This window comes from Sitophilus oryzae, unplaced genomic scaffold (assembly GCF_002938485.1).
Source record: "Sitophilus oryzae breed Bouriz unplaced genomic scaffold, Soryzae_2.0 scaffold_810_pilon_pilon, whole genome shotgun sequence".
NCBI lineage: Eukaryota > Metazoa > Arthropoda > Insecta > Coleoptera > Curculionidae > Sitophilus > Sitophilus oryzae.
In genome coordinates, this window is record NW_022147429.1 from 4463425 (window position 1) to 4478862 (window position 15438).

Sequence of the window (15438 nt, forward strand, 5' to 3'; positions counted from 1 at the left end):
TTTTCATACTGTTTACACCCTGTATATTTTTAAAATTAATTTGAAAAATTGTGTTATTAATTTTATATTGAATACCTGTCATTAAGGATATGTTAGAGAAAAAATCTTTTTACTTTAATCAATTATATGTACATTATACATACACTAAATTATATTTCAGTCATCTTAAACAAATATTTAATGTTATTTTATTTATACAAATAATTATTAATATACAATTTGCCACACTGAAGGTTTTTTGCAGTTGTTTTTATTCTTACATAATACATTATAGGTTGTGTTTGTACGAAATCCTAAAATCTCCCTTTCTTCCTGAATCCTAAAGCTGAAAGTACTCTCGCTAGTTCCAATAAAGTACCGAGCATGTGAACAAATTATCTGATCAATAATAGCCACTCCAGCCTCATGATACTCCTTTTCTATTTCTGGAGGGGCAATGTATCTATAGACCTCATATTTTTTATCAAATTTCGACTTTAGCTCATTGAATTCTGGAAAGGATCATCTGATGAATTTATTAGTTGTTTTTTTTTAATATCTTATACAGTAAACTAGTAATCGACATATGATCGAAAAAAAAAAAAACGGCGTCCAGTTGGCTTGGAAATGAACATCAATGACATTCCCCATATAAGCTTTGTTTGGGTTCTTATCGATTCTGAACCGTCCTAGAACTCTGCCGCGTATGCGTTAATGAAATAATTTCTCCATATTTCCTTCTGCGCATGCGTATCACAGTTCTAGGACGGTTCAGAATCGGTAATAAGAAAAACCCCAAGTAAGCTATTGTCAAAGAGTAGATAAGACAAGAGACGACAGAGAACAAAGAAGTCGAATTTCGCGAGAGAGACGCAGATATATTAAAATTTAAAGGTCCCATGAAGTCCCATTTTGTTTGTTGCCAAGTATATTTCTTTGAAAAATAAACAAGATTTTCTGAAAATAAATTAATAATATAAGAAGGATATAAGTAACGTATGTTAATACGGAAATGTAAATTTTTAGTTTAGGTTGGTTTAGGTTCTTTTTTTGCAATGTACTGATAATATCAAAGAAACAGAATGACTAACTAAGTTGATCGATTTCAAAGATAAACAGATAAAATCTGAAAATCTGACAACGGCGTATTTTATTTATTCTAACTTATGATTTTAGGACGCTAATCAGCTGTGCTAATCAGGCTTAAACATAAACAAATCTGATTAGTTGTTTTCTTGCATTTTTGCCTTTTTCAAGTGTGTTTTCAGAGTTTTTCGATATATTATCGTTTTGAGAGTTTTTAAGGTTTAATTTTAGTATCGTTTTTGTTGCGTACTAATTTGTAATTATTGTTAAATATGAATACTGAACAGGACACGAGTAGCAGGAAAAGACGAGATGATGGCAATGTGTGTGCTTATAAAGACTGCAAAAATAGGTCTTATTCTTCGACAAACATAATATTTCACTCTTTTCCAAAGGATCCTGAAAAGTATTTTTATAGAAATATACTATATAATTATGTTATTAAACTAAATGTAATCCATAGATCGAAGACATGGTTAGAAGCTTGTAATATATTTTTACAAAAAAAATTGAGCCACTCTATTTTTTTGTACATAAACTCCACATTGTGATATTACACTTGTTCAAGTCCATATGTAAAAAAAAATAAACGTAAATAAAACATTTCTTACAAATCGACTTGGTCACTTTATCTTGTTTACCAACGGTATACAAAATATTTCTTGGTATTATTATCTTTATTCCCCGACAAATATGTTTCTAATTATAATTTATTTTATATAATATTTAGAAAATTAATTTTTTCTTTCGTTTCTATTTACTTCTTTACCCATACAGGAACTATTTATAAGCTATACAGGCAAGTTTTAATAATAGTCTATTTCAAATTTCCCGCGAAAAAATTTCGAAAATTTAAAGGGACAAGCGAGACGAAGTCACTCTCCCCACCACTCAAACATGAAAGGTACCGCGCGAACTGTCGTCTCTTGTCTTATCTACTCTTTGCTATTGTTTCAGATATAAAATGACAGCGACCTTCTTTTCATAGCCATCGCTGACGCCGTTTTAGTAAAAAATCAAATTTGGTACCCTTTTCTGGAGAATCAGTTGCAATGAAAACACTGTGCAATTTCAATTCATCTAGTTTTTTAGATATCTGAGAATATACACTATTAAAATCTGGGATTTCATTAACTCTGGCTCTAACAAAGTCTCGTCGTCTAAGATGTACGGCTAAATAAGGACCACCTATAGCATTTCTTTTTGGCTGAAAGGAAATAGAAATTAGTGATGTAACGCTAACGCATTCGCGAATATTCGCACATCTTTAGATATTCGCATTACAAAATAATACCTGCGAATATTTTGGGTATTAAAACGTTCAAAAATTTTTATAAAATTTAAATAACATAAGATAAATTAAACAAAGAAATATGAATTTCTATAATTTTCCTACTTCTGAATATGGAGATGTGAGCATCGATAAAATAGTGTGACTTCGTAAGGAGATTATGTAGAAAATAGATATAAATTTTCCAAAAAAAATTTCTTTCACTAAGTAATAAACTTTCCTGACTACCCTCGTATAAGTTTTTTTCTTAAATCAAGTTCAATCCATCTGTGGTTAAGTTTTAAATTCTTAACCTCACTTTACCATTTCCAAATAATAAAAGTAATTTATTATTATGAATAGTGTTTCACAAGGTAAGAATAAGATAATACAATATGAATATGATGATTTTCGAAGTATCACAATTTAATAACAATAAATTTATAACATAGGCGTACAAGGAGATCCAAACGAACAATGTATTAATGATGTATTTGACGATATCCTATTTAGTGAAGAAAGAGTAATCACAGAAAGTTATACAAGAGGATACTCTTTAGGAAGTGCTGAGGATACTATTGAAGGCTATCACTTAGGCTATCACAAAGGTGCAGAAGTTGGCTCTGAACTGGGTTATTATGAAGCATTTTGTGAACATTACTTAAAAGAATCAACAGATGGTAATATTTCTAAGAAAGCTGTAAAGAATTTAGAAGCCTTACAAAAAAGTTTAAATGAATTTCCTCACTCAAATAGTGATACTATAGATCTATTTGCTTTAATTGAGAAAATTCGAGGGTTATACAAAAAAATCTGTATCCAATTAAAAATTAAAAGTGATTTTAAGAAAGAGGGACTGCAGTTTTGAAAATATGTCACTATTAACACAGCAGATAGTTGCAAAACAAATAGAACATACACTTCAGCATTTAGAAAAATTCCTTTCGTTAGCTAATGTTCATATGGTCGATTATTTTACCAAGGATGTGTATTGTAATTTTATATCTGAAGATATACGCTGTGAAGCCGAGATATATGGATTGAAGCAGGCTGTAGAAGCTATATATAGCCAGCAAACAGAATGTTTACCAACTCTTAATAGATATATTAAGAAATGCCAAGAGCTGACAATAAACAATACAAATATCTGCATGAGTCTTGAAGAGTTCCAAAATGAACTACAAAAATTTGAATGTAAAAATATACCCAAATTAAAACTGGAAATGTTTATGAAACCCAAAAAAAGTCACGAAGTGGAAATATTAAGTTGGGTAGTCTCTGCAATAAAACATATATCAAATACTTCCCACATCATTGATATTGGTGATGGAAAAGGCTATCTCAGTTCACTATTAGCATTGCATTATAAAATACCAGTTTTGGGAATAGATGCTTCTCCTGTTAATACTAATGGGGCAATTAACAGAGCCAAAAAGCTTTCTAAAGTTTGGAATGGTGTAGTTACACATATCAAAACCACTGATACAAGTATTAATTTATATAAACAAATAACAAAATTTGTGGATGAAAAAATCAAATTTGATAAACTTATTGCAGATGTGTTTCTAGAATATCCAGATAGTATTGGGCTTACTGGTTTACACACTTGTGGTAACTTAGCTTCAAGTTGTTTAAAAATATTCAATGAAAATTCCTCCATCAAAACAATCTGTAATATAGGATGTTGTTATCACCTTCTGACAGATGAGTTTGAACCACAGACAGAAAAAAACATCTACAATAGATCTCAGACTGGTTTTCCAATGAGTCAATTTTTAAAAAATAAAAACTATGCCATAGGCCGAGGAGCGAGAATGTTGGCAAGTCAATCCGTAGAAAGAATTTTAAATAAAAATGAACATTCATCTATTATAGGAATGTTTTATAGAGCACTTTTTGAAATTGTTATTGAAAACACTTCTAATTATAAATCAAGCATGGAAAGACATGTTGGAAGGTTCAGAAAAAAGCCAGTATCATTTTTAGATTATGTTCTAAAAGCTGCCGAAAGAATTAACATGCCTGTTTTAATGTCCGAGTCTGAAATTGAAAATCTTTTCAAGAACTATGAACAGAGAATTGATGAAATGAACTTTTTCTATCTAGTAAGATGTATGTTAGCACCTGTTATCGAGTCATTGATTTTATTAGACAGACTATTGTATCTTCTAGAGAATGAATATACCAATACATTTATGGTTCAGTTTTTTAAACCAGTTATATCTCCTAGATGTTATGGTATAGTTTCTATAAAATAGAGTAAGATTTTTATACATAATATCTGTTATAAGTAACAACTAAGAATGTTAAGGACTTATGGTTTTTATATTAAAGTTTAATAAATTATTTGATGATATTTTATTACTGAATAAAGTTCACCAAAATAATTCTAACCTTTTCATCTTCCCAATTTTGCTCCAGGATAGTATTATCTAGTTCATCACTTGAATTTAAATAGGAATTTCTAAAATCACTTGCAATTTTTCTTATTTTTACATTAAACCTCATACTTCTTCTAGATTGCCAATAGATTTTATCTCCAAACGTGTTGTGTAGAACCACTTCGGCATGTTCTATTAAAATAGTCCTGACAAAAATCTAATCAAAAAAAAGTTCTTCTCTAAATAATATATTTTACCTCGCATTTGTTTTTAAAAATATTTCTTGTAGTTTAGTTGCTGGACCATGAAAAGAAATACACTTAACAGTATTTGAAGTTATATTTGCATAGTAGAAATATTTTAATTTGGGTGGTTTGTGGCATTTTTCTACTTTCCATCTCTCCTCAAAATTTCCAGTTTCAAACATATCTTCGAAATGCTGCAAGATATACACTCTGTCTAATATTAATTTTGTGTATTTAAAGGGCTCTAAATCTAGAAATTTTTCCTTAAACCAATAAAAAATACCCATTACGTAATTATAAGTTTGAATTACAGACCACTAAAATATTCATGAAGTTCTATCACAGGAGCAAATCTCTGTAAGCTTTCAATATCAAAAAATTTTGACCATGGTAGGTATTCTGGGGTCTCCCTGTAACGCCAATGTACTAAATGCGACCAAGGTGGCAAGACAAGCTTAAATTTGTTCAAGTCAGGATTATTGGTATGTTTCAATTTGTGCATTAAGGAAACGAGTCTCATATATACATCTCTACGAAGATTAAACCCTTCAGGTGGATTGACATCATAAAATAGATATCTGAAAATTATTCCATCTTCTGAATGTTTATTTAAAATAAGTTATTGGGGTAGAATTTTACCTATTTTGAGGGGTTGATTTTTGGCATTTATCTTTATAACAGACATCTTCACAAAAAACTAAGTTTATTAGTAAAATAATGAGAAATGAAATAGTTCTAATAAGCATTGTTAATGTGATTTATTTTTCACATTTACATTTATAATTTACGGTTTGTCACAGTGTGCAAATGTACCCTAAAGGTCCTTTAACTCTCTTTTCTTTTCAAATAATTATCATTTAAGGAATAACGATTCATTTCATAATGAAATATTTTGTTTACTTCTTCTTCTTCTTTTTTTATGATGGCTCTGCTACAAGGCAACCGCCAGCACAATTTGGGAGTGACCAAGATGTTGACTGGCTCTAAACCATATCAAGGCCACTGATTCTTATCTGAGTAAAATGTATAATGGGTAAATTTTAATATAACTAACTTCTATGAAGGTAACCTGTGACCTGTGACTGTAAAATGTTATTATTATTATTTATTAAATATATAAATGACGTGCTGAAAGGAAGATTATATCACACACAAAGGCACACAAACAGACTGCATTCGGAAACTGAAACAAAAAGAAAATAAAAAATAGAAAGTTGAGCATTATAATTTAATTCTATTAATGTTTAAAAATATCATAATAGTTTCTATTAATTTTTCACTTGGCTTAGACAAAACTGTAAATATTGATAGTGGAGTAGGAAAATTCATTTCAATAAATTTTTGATATAAATCCAAATTAAACAAAAAAAATTTATAGGACATTCTAAAAAGATATGATTTAGGTCTTCAACAGAGCCACACTCACAGAATGGATCTTCCTTCACTTTAATTTTATATAAATGGTTTTTTGTTAAGCAATGGCCTGTACGCATTCTAATTAACGTTGTAATATGTCTTCTATCTATATACTGGAAATTTTTAGACCATTGTTTATCTGGGAAGATTGTTTGTATATTAAGATACACATGCTTTTTTCCTTTCATACGAGATTTCCAATTTTCTTTATAATTACACAACATATCAGTTTTAATTGAATTAAAAATATCTATCGAATCCATCTCCATAGATTTTGGAATATTTAAATCTTTTCCAATATTAGCCAACAAATCTGCCTCTGTATTTCCCAAGATATTGGAATGACCTGGAATCCAGGCAATCCTGATGTCAAAACCATTAGAACTTGCTAAACAAATTAAACGTTTGGTTCTTAAGGTCCAATAATCAGCAGATGCTTTAAAGAGATTTTTACTAATTTTTTGAATTGAACTTTTGGAATCTGAAAAGATAATAACACTACGCAAGTTCTTTTTAATAGCAAACTTTACTGCATCATGAATAGCTATGGATTCTGCCTTACAAATACTTAAAGAACCAGTTAGTCGCGAAAAAAATTTAAAATTTATATAAGGAATATATATTCCAAATCCTGTTCTTTTATCTTTTTTAGATGCATCTGTAAAAATAAAAATATGAGAATTTTTAAAACGTTCAGATACTGACAAAAATTGTTCCTTAATAGAAAAATCATGTTTATTAATTTGACAATCAACTAATTTAATAGAATCATTCAAAATATTAAAACTAACTTCATAACACGGAAAATTTTGACTAACATAAAGATTATCAATATAAGGCAGAAAGTCATGTAAAGCTGAGACCACATAAGGTACATTATTACTATTAATATAAATTGGATTAACAGTTTTTCTAATATTGTAAATTAAATTTATTAATGGATTATTTTGTAAAGTTAACAATTTAGACAGAAATTTGCCTACAAGTATTTTTCTTCTACATTCTAAATCAATCATAGAAGATTCTCCCAACAACGCTAATCTAGGAGTAGATTTCATACAACCTAGACAAATACGTAAACCCTCAAAAAATACTACATCTAGTTTATTTAAATTTTTTTGACTAGTTGGTTTAATAAAAATTGTTGCAAATTCCAAATGAGATCTCACCAGAGCAGAAAAAATAATTAAAAGGGTACAAGGATCAGCTCCCCACCACACTCTACAAACAGCCCTTAAAACATTTAAGGCTTTTTTAGCCTTATTAGTAATATTTTCAATATGCAAATCCCACTTTAAATGTTTTTGAAAAATAACGCCCAAATACTTCACATTATGTTTATATGGAATAATGTGATTTCCAAGTTGAATCAATGGTGGCTGATCTCTCCGTTTGCCCTTAGTGAACCATACTGCCTCACATTTTTCCAAAGATAAAGAAAGATCTCTATTAATAAGAAAATCATTTACAAGCTCCAAAGCATTATTAATTTTTTCAGACATCTCAAGTATATTTGAACCCTTAACAAAAATTACCAAATCGTCCGCATAACCAATAATCTTTACATTTAAATAATTTTTAAAAAGTTCTGAAATATAAATATTAAAAAGAATAGTACTTAATGGAGAACCTTGCGGAATACCTTTAGTTGCTAAAACCGGACCTAAGAAGGAACCATCAGATTTTCTGGAAAATAACAATCTATTTTTCAAAAGTATAAAAATTAAATTAGATAATTCTACTGGAATTTGTAAATTAATAAGCAAATTATAGAGTTTGTATATGTTAACATTATCATATGCAGATTTTATATCTAAGAAAACAGCAATAACTGAATTTGACGAATTAAAGGCATCAAAAATAAAAGTAGATAAATAAGCAATATTATCATATATTCCCCTACCCTTACGAAAACCTACCTGTTCATTTGTAAACACAATTTTATTCTCCAAAAACCAATCTAAACGATTTTTAATCATAATTTCTAAAATTTTGCCACCACATGAAGATAATACAATAGGTCTATAACTCTCTGGCAAAGTAGGATTTTTGTTTTGTTTTAAGATATTAATAATATTATATTTCTTCCACGAATCCGGTAACACACCTTCAAATAAACATTTGTTATATATTTTAAGAAGATAATTTTTAGCAATCAATGGTAAATTTTTATACATGGAATAAGAAATATCATCCATGCCAGGTGCAGAAAATTTTTTATCCTGAACAGCATAGTTAAATTCCTGACTAGTGAATGGAGGAATGTTACTATTTATATATGTTGGCGACAGTGTAAAATTCGGATCTATGTATATACTAGACATATTATATAAAATTTGTTGTTTTAAATCATCTGAAATGTTATAACTATTAGAATTGCTGTTATTATTAGAAAATTTTTTAATTTTTTCCCAAACGTATGAAATGCTAGATTCCCTATTTAATGTTTCACAAAAAGATTGAAATTTTTGTTTTTTCTTTGATCTTAATTTTTTTCTCGTAACTGCAATACATCTTTTAGCATTGATAAAATTAGTCAAAGTTGGAACATTATTGAAAACATTAATTGCTCTTTTTCTGTCTTGAACCCACTGAAAACATTCTTCATCCCACCATGGGTTTCCAATTTTATGATAAGAACCACATTTTTTCAAAGGAATGGCATCATCAGCAGCTCTATTCATAATAAAAGACAAATCATTATAATCTAAAATAGTACTATCTTTCTCGATTAACTGCACAGCTATTTTATGTTGATAAAGATGCCAATCAGCTTTACTACAATTTCGTACACAATAACTATTTACAAAAGCTTTTTTTAAATATAAATTGTTTGATAAATTTAATTGTAAAATTGTAGGATAATGATCGCTATTTCCACAATCACTAATAACTTTCCAGTTAGAATTTATAGCTAATGCGCTACTGACAATTGTTAAATCAACTGCACTCAAACTGGAATTCGGATTTTGCACAAGAGTTCTAGAACCATCATTTAAAATCACCATATCATTTTCTATAATAAAATTTACAAGCCTTATTCCGCCCCTATTAATAGGAGATTCATCCCATAATGGATGATGGGAATTAAAATCTCCCATAATAATAATTTTATTTAAATCTAAACCATCTAAAAGTTGTTTAAACAGATCTTCCGAAACATTTTTATCTGAATTAATATAAATATTAATTAATATTAAATCAGCAATTTTAATAATAATAAATTGAGCAACTTCTGAATTAAATTTTTTTAAATTAGAAAAAATAATATTCTTTTTGACGCAAATTGCCACTCCACCATATCCATCTTCCCTATCCTGACGAATTATATTATATGATGATAAAACAAAATTTTGATTGGATTTTAGCCATGTTTCATTTAGAAAAATTATATCTGGAGACTCTTCATTTGCTAATAAGATTAAATTAGCACGATTTGAATTAACACTACGAATATTCCATTGTAAAATTTTTATATCTGATGTAGACTTCATATTGTCATTAATCTAAATTATAAATACAATATATAATTATAAATAATATGTATAATATTTGTATATGTACCATATATGTACTAATATAAATGTAATCTTTAAATATGTGTTAAAATAAATAAAATAACATTAAAAACCTATATCTTGTTCAAAATCTAAACTTGAAAATAATAAATTCTTAATCTTGCTTTTATTTTCTCTTGACGTATTCATAATAAAATTAATGCAATTATGTAACTCATCATTTTGATGAAATTCAAATGTCTGAATGGCACTACCAGGCTCAGTTTTAGAATTATGTGAATTAGAAGAGGTATTAGAAGAGGTAGACGGTAAATTTGAAAAATCTTGCTTTTGCGGTCTTGAATTTGGAAAAAATAGACAATCATCTCTAGCTTTTTTATCCACTCCCTTATGAACTATCCTTTTCTTGGCTGAATTTTCAGATATAACCTGTTGAAAGGACCTTTTTACACTATTTTGGAAATACTGTGTTCTTCTTTCAGAAGGTTTAATAATATTATCAATTTTCTTTGGTATATCTTCCCCATTATGTTTTTTAATTAATTCTGGAAAGTTATTGTTGTTCAAAAAAAATTCTCCATTTGAAATATAAGATTTTTTACATGTCTCACTGGCATCATAAAAAGTTAAATTTTCGAGGGCCATTAATTCTTTAATATTTTTTTGTCTAGAATATTCAGGACACTTTTTTGATGATGACTTGTGGTCATCCTTACAGTAAAAACATTGTGTAACACAAGAAAATTTAACTTCCCCATCTTGTAAATGATTCTCCTCCTCTCCGCAATTAAAACATCTTTCTTTACCTTTACAATTGTTCTTAGTATGGCCAAAACGAAGACAGCGATAACACTGAGTTACAGGAGGAATATATACATTAACTGGACGTTCTAATCTATATAAATTTATCGATCTAGGCAGTATAATTCCTTTAAAAGTAAACAAAACAGTTCCAGTTGGTTCATATATAACAACATTATTTTTAAATACTTTTCTATTTAATCTCTTTACTTGTAAAATTTCAATTCCATTATTAGCTTTACAAAATTTCAAAATTTCTTCTTCGGTCAAGTCCGCATCGATTTGTCTTACAATTCCTTTGCAGGTAACAAAATTATATGGTATAAATATTTTATACCCTTTCTCAATTAATGTTTTATTTTTTAAAAAATTATTTGCTGATTGAAAATTAATAAATTCAACAGAGATTCTATTTAGACCTTTATTATTAATTCTCTTTATATCAGTCAAATTTAAATTAAAAATTTCTCTAGCTATTTTTATGTTATTAAACTTTCCAATGTTATAGCCAACATTAACCGTCGATTCCAAATAAACTACGAAAGGACCATTATCATTTTTAGAATAAAAAATTGTTTTTCATTTTAAATTTTGACTGCGTTGAACCCAAACTAATTTCATCCACCATATCAACAGTATCAATATTAACATTTTGAACGCCATCCAGGGGTATCCGCTCCCCTAGCCTTACTCATATTTAAAAAAAAGAAAATTCAAGCACTAATGAATGTATTATATACAAAAATAAAAATATATAACAATATGAACAAATCAAAAAATTCAATTAACCTAACAAAAAAAATAATGCTCAACTTACCACAGGAAGGCTAAGGTAAAGGTGCAAAAAAAAGCTTTCAGCGTTTTCTCGGCAAAAAAACTCTTAAAGATTTCACAAATATCAGAGCTGGGTCACCAAACAAAGCTGAAATAAATGTCCAAAAAACCGCAGTCCTAACAGCACTAAAATTAACTAAAAAATTAATATTTTTTTCAGACAGAAAATGACAATGTCACAAGCACCGAAAAAAATTTGAAGTGTGTTTTGTTTACTTTTTTATTCAAAGTTTGTTTACTTCTTCATTTCATAACCTTACTTTTATCTAAGGATGTCCAAAATTTGTCCAAAATACATCGAGGCATCGGAAATATCCAAAGGAAATATCGATATTCGCGTTTCGATGCCTCGCGCGTTCGCGTCTGGCATTTTGTGGATATGGGCAAATATGGGTGATGCAGAGATATAGAGATATAGTTTTTGTCAGATTGTATTTTTTTTAGACTTTTTGATATAAACGAATGTTGTTGATGTTGTATTCTTCTGAAACATTATAATCGTGGCGTACTATTAAGAGATTTTTATTTGTTAATTTTAAAATAATAGACATGTATACAAATGTCTAAATTTTAGTTGCCGTATCGATAAGTTTTGGTGACGTAGTTTCCGGATAGTAAGTTACCCGACAGCAGCTAGAAGATAGAGGTATTTTTTACTTTTTTTCATATTAAGCCACTATATTATGATCTTTATCTATTTATAACTAGTATATTGAATTTACTGATCGTATTTTACAATGATCAGAATAATAGTAAAATAAAACATCATAACAATAAATATTTTCTTTATTGTTTTTGTCAAATTATTTAATTAACAAATATTTTATTTATGAAGATACATAATTAACAAATATTTTGTTTATGAACATCTATTTTTTTTTTCTAAAAATAAGTAAATATAAACCATTTTTAAGTACTAATATTTTAAACAACATTTTAAAGCCAACAGTATTTATGCAACATTTTGAAACTATTAAAAGCTAATGCATTATACATTTATAAGATATTTTTCATTATTACTATAATAAAATTTTCCTAAATTATTTATTGTCATTACAACAGTTTGTGATCTTATAGAATATTACAAGTTTCATTGTGATCAATAAAAACATTTCTATATATTATTTTAATTAATAATATATATAGGTACATAGATACATCACTATATACAGGATCAGTATATACTGGGTGGTAGATAGAAATCCTACGAAAATAGTCAATGTTGTTTTGAATCAAGGTTGATTTATTGGGGAATTTAAAAACTAGGTACAAATATAAGCTTTGTTCAGGTTTTTGTTATCGATTTTGAACCGTCCTGGAACTCTACAGCGCGCAGCGCACGCGCAGGTGAAAAAATGCCACATATTTATCCTTCTAGGCATGCGTATCACAGTTCTAGGACGGTTCAGAATCGATAATAAAAAAATCCGAAGTAACCTATAGATATTTTATTATTTTTTTGATAGAGCCTGTTTCAATACAAGAACGGTCTTTTCCTTAAATATTTTAAATATTATAAACTTTTTCTGTTGGTTGTATTAATAAACTTTTTTAAAGAAAATAATAGAAAAATAACTAATAGTTAAAATACTTAGTTAAAAAATAACTAATAATTAAATATCACTTTAATTAGTAATTACACTAATTACCACGATTTACCTATAGTCTTAAAACTAACAAAGACTATTGTTACATTTATAATACCAATTCGAAACTTTATTATATACCTACCGATATACTGACCAAAAGCAATATTACTATTATGGCAAAGTGTGGAAAGATATATATTATATTTTAACAATACGGTACATACCTTAGTAACAGAAAAATTCTACAGAATACAAAATATATAATTTGTTAGAATGCAATACAAAGTATTGTTACAGTTTTTTTTTATTTTTGTTACTCTATAATAACATTATTACTTCTGTTTGCGTTCTCCAAATTCTTATAAATAAAAGACAATAAAAAAAGTTAGTCTGTCAAATATATTTATTTAATGTGTGCAAAAATAACCGCCAGTAATAAAACCATAAGTATTGACCACAAGTAGGAAGAAGGCAAAGATTAGAAATTTTTGGTAATGCTATGTACAATTTGAAGCTCTGATATGATTATTCTAGATCTATATTTTTAGAAATTATTAAACAATTAATTTGAAACGAGGAAGTTATTATTTTAATGACCTAGAAAAAGTAATATCGTAAAATATTAAAGACTTATCTTTGAATATGGTAAATGGTAAACAATAATTCGTATTGATATTTGATACTAAAAGAACTTCCGTCTTTATATATTTTTAAATTCAAAAACGTTTCTCGGTCAGATTATTGACTGTTATCTAATGTAAAATTGGTATAGTTTCAACTTGATAACGGTTAGTGATACATCTGACTGAAACGATGTGCAATTCATAGGTGAAATTTAAAAATAAATAAAGACAATGGAAGTTCGGTATTTTTTTAGTTTCACCTATAGAATGATCAACCATCGTTCAACGTCACGTCATGTATTGTCGAACTCTCTCAATCGCTTGCCAACCAGATGAAAAAGGTTGGTGATGCCATTACGGCATTTCGTAAATTACTGCATAATAATCTTTTTAATAATTATCATGTCATTTGATTTGGTTTTATAATTTTATTCACGGACATCGATCAATGTCATAATTAAAATTTGATTGTTGCCGTAAAACCATAGACAAACACAAAGACAAACAAATAAAAAGAGACTGGCAAATTAAATGGCAAAGAGAGGGACAACGTTCCCGTAGCGCAACTCAGAACACAAAATTTCGTTCTATTTATGTTGATCTGCGCATTGCGTCTATTGGGCCCACTATCTCATTCTAATTAGCGATGGGAACTATCGAATGAATTAGACTATCGAATGGTTACTGAATGAATGATTTCAACTATCGAATGGTTTTATTCGAATAAAATCATTCATTCATTTGTATACTAAAGCATATGTGACAACCTCGCCGTGCGACTAAATGGTTATCGTTGCGCCACGACTGTCGAATGCTTTTGATAAATCAAATTTAGTATTCGTTTGATTTTTGTATGCGTCAGTGCATTATTAGTTCTTTCAAATTTTTATAACTTCACCTTGTAAATACTATGCTATTTTTGCGTTTATTAAAATATTTAAAATACTAAAATAGTAGTTTTTTTTAATTGACGATTGTGTGCGAAGTGGTCAAAATTTTTCCGAAAATTTGTGTCATTTTCCGTAGCCCGATCTTTCAATTATTTAATTTTATATGGTATATTATGGTTAGGTTAGATTGCATTTTTTTAAAGGGAAATTTTGAGAAGTAGCAATTTTTAACAAAGATGAGATGAACTTACAATTAATTTTAAAAATGCATATTTGTATTTTAGATGCTTTAATAATATGAATTAGTTGAACTTAATAATCATATTTAAGTAATATGGTTAAGTAAATTGTTGTCGAACTCAAATTTTGGAGTGAGAAAATTAAATTGAAAGTTTTACACGTGCCAATTTAAAAAAAAGTTAACAATGTTTGTATTTTGTTTATGCTAATTCTCTTACATGTAGTTTTTTGCGAAGAAATATTTCATTTATATTTTAAAGTAAATGCCAGCAAAAGTAAATATTATTTTTAAATAATAATATAAAGTAATAAAAAGTAATATAAATAATTTTGATTTCTAATTTTTTATTTATATTTTCCTTCCATTACACTGCATGCTTAGAAAATTAATAAATGTTTATATTTCATGATTTTAAAATTTGTTGTTAATATAACAAATTAGTTCTGTAATTATTATTATTTAATAAACAAACGTTGCCATTTAGAGACTATATTATTTTTAAATAGGATCTAATATAAATACTTTTGACTTCTACTTGTTGTTTATATTTTGCTACTACTTAAAA

At 27.9% G+C, this 15438-nt stretch overlaps 2 protein-coding genes across 6 annotated transcripts; one reads left to right on the top strand and one right to left on the bottom strand.

The window, feature by feature from the left end:
• Positions 1–106: 106 nt before the first annotated feature.
• On the bottom strand, positions 107–11738 carry LOC115889108 (GDP-fucose protein O-fucosyltransferase 2). 4 transcript variants are annotated; one of them, XM_030909036.1, is made up of 7 exons: positions 11514–11738; positions 5601–6144; positions 5277–5539; positions 4974–5211; positions 4730–4922; positions 2095–2272; positions 107–491 (listed from the first exon to the last, which is right to left on the bottom strand). In XM_030909036.1, the coding sequence occupies exons 2-7, from the start codon at positions 5705–5707 to the stop codon at positions 208–210; spliced, it is 1263 nt and encodes a 420-aa protein (XP_030764896.1). In that variant the 5' UTR covers positions 5708–6144; positions 11514–11738; the 3' UTR covers positions 107–207. The 4 variants fall into 4 exon arrangements, with proteins under 4 accessions (XP_030764896.1, XP_030764897.1, XP_030764894.1 ...); XM_030909037.1 differs by lacking the exon at positions 11514–11738 and adding an exon at positions 6388–6571; XM_030909034.1 differs by lacking the exons at positions 107–491; positions 2095–2272; positions 4730–4922; ... (1 more) ...; positions 5277–5539; positions 11514–11738 and adding an exon at positions 8297–9911 and having other exon boundaries at positions 5713–6144.
• LOC115889112 (methyltransferase-like protein 25) lies at positions 2624–4683 on the top strand. Of its 2 annotated transcripts, none has more exons than XM_030909042.1 (2): positions 2624–2709; positions 2788–4683. In XM_030909042.1, the coding sequence occupies exon 2, from the start codon at positions 3208–3210 to the stop codon at positions 4591–4593; it is 1386 nt and encodes a 461-aa protein (XP_030764902.1). In that variant the 5' UTR covers positions 2624–2709; positions 2788–3207; the 3' UTR covers positions 4594–4683. The 2 variants fall into 2 exon arrangements, with proteins under 2 accessions (XP_030764902.1, XP_030764904.1); XM_030909044.1 differs by having other exon boundaries at positions 2788–3541.
• Positions 11739–15438: the final 3700 nt, after the last annotated feature.

Coding starts and splice junctions, on each gene's coding strand:
- LOC115889112 (XM_030909042.1), top strand. CDS start 3,208: ATGTCACTATTAACACAGCAGATAGTTGCAAAACAAATAGAACATACA.
- LOC115889108 (XM_030909034.1), bottom strand. CDS start 9,871: ATGAAGTCTACATCAGATATAAAAATTTTACAATGGAATATTCGTAGT. Junction 6,145..8,296: donor TTGTGTTTACAAATGAACAG/GTAGGTTTTCGT, acceptor TTTTTGTTTCAG/TTTCCGAATGCAGTCTGTTT.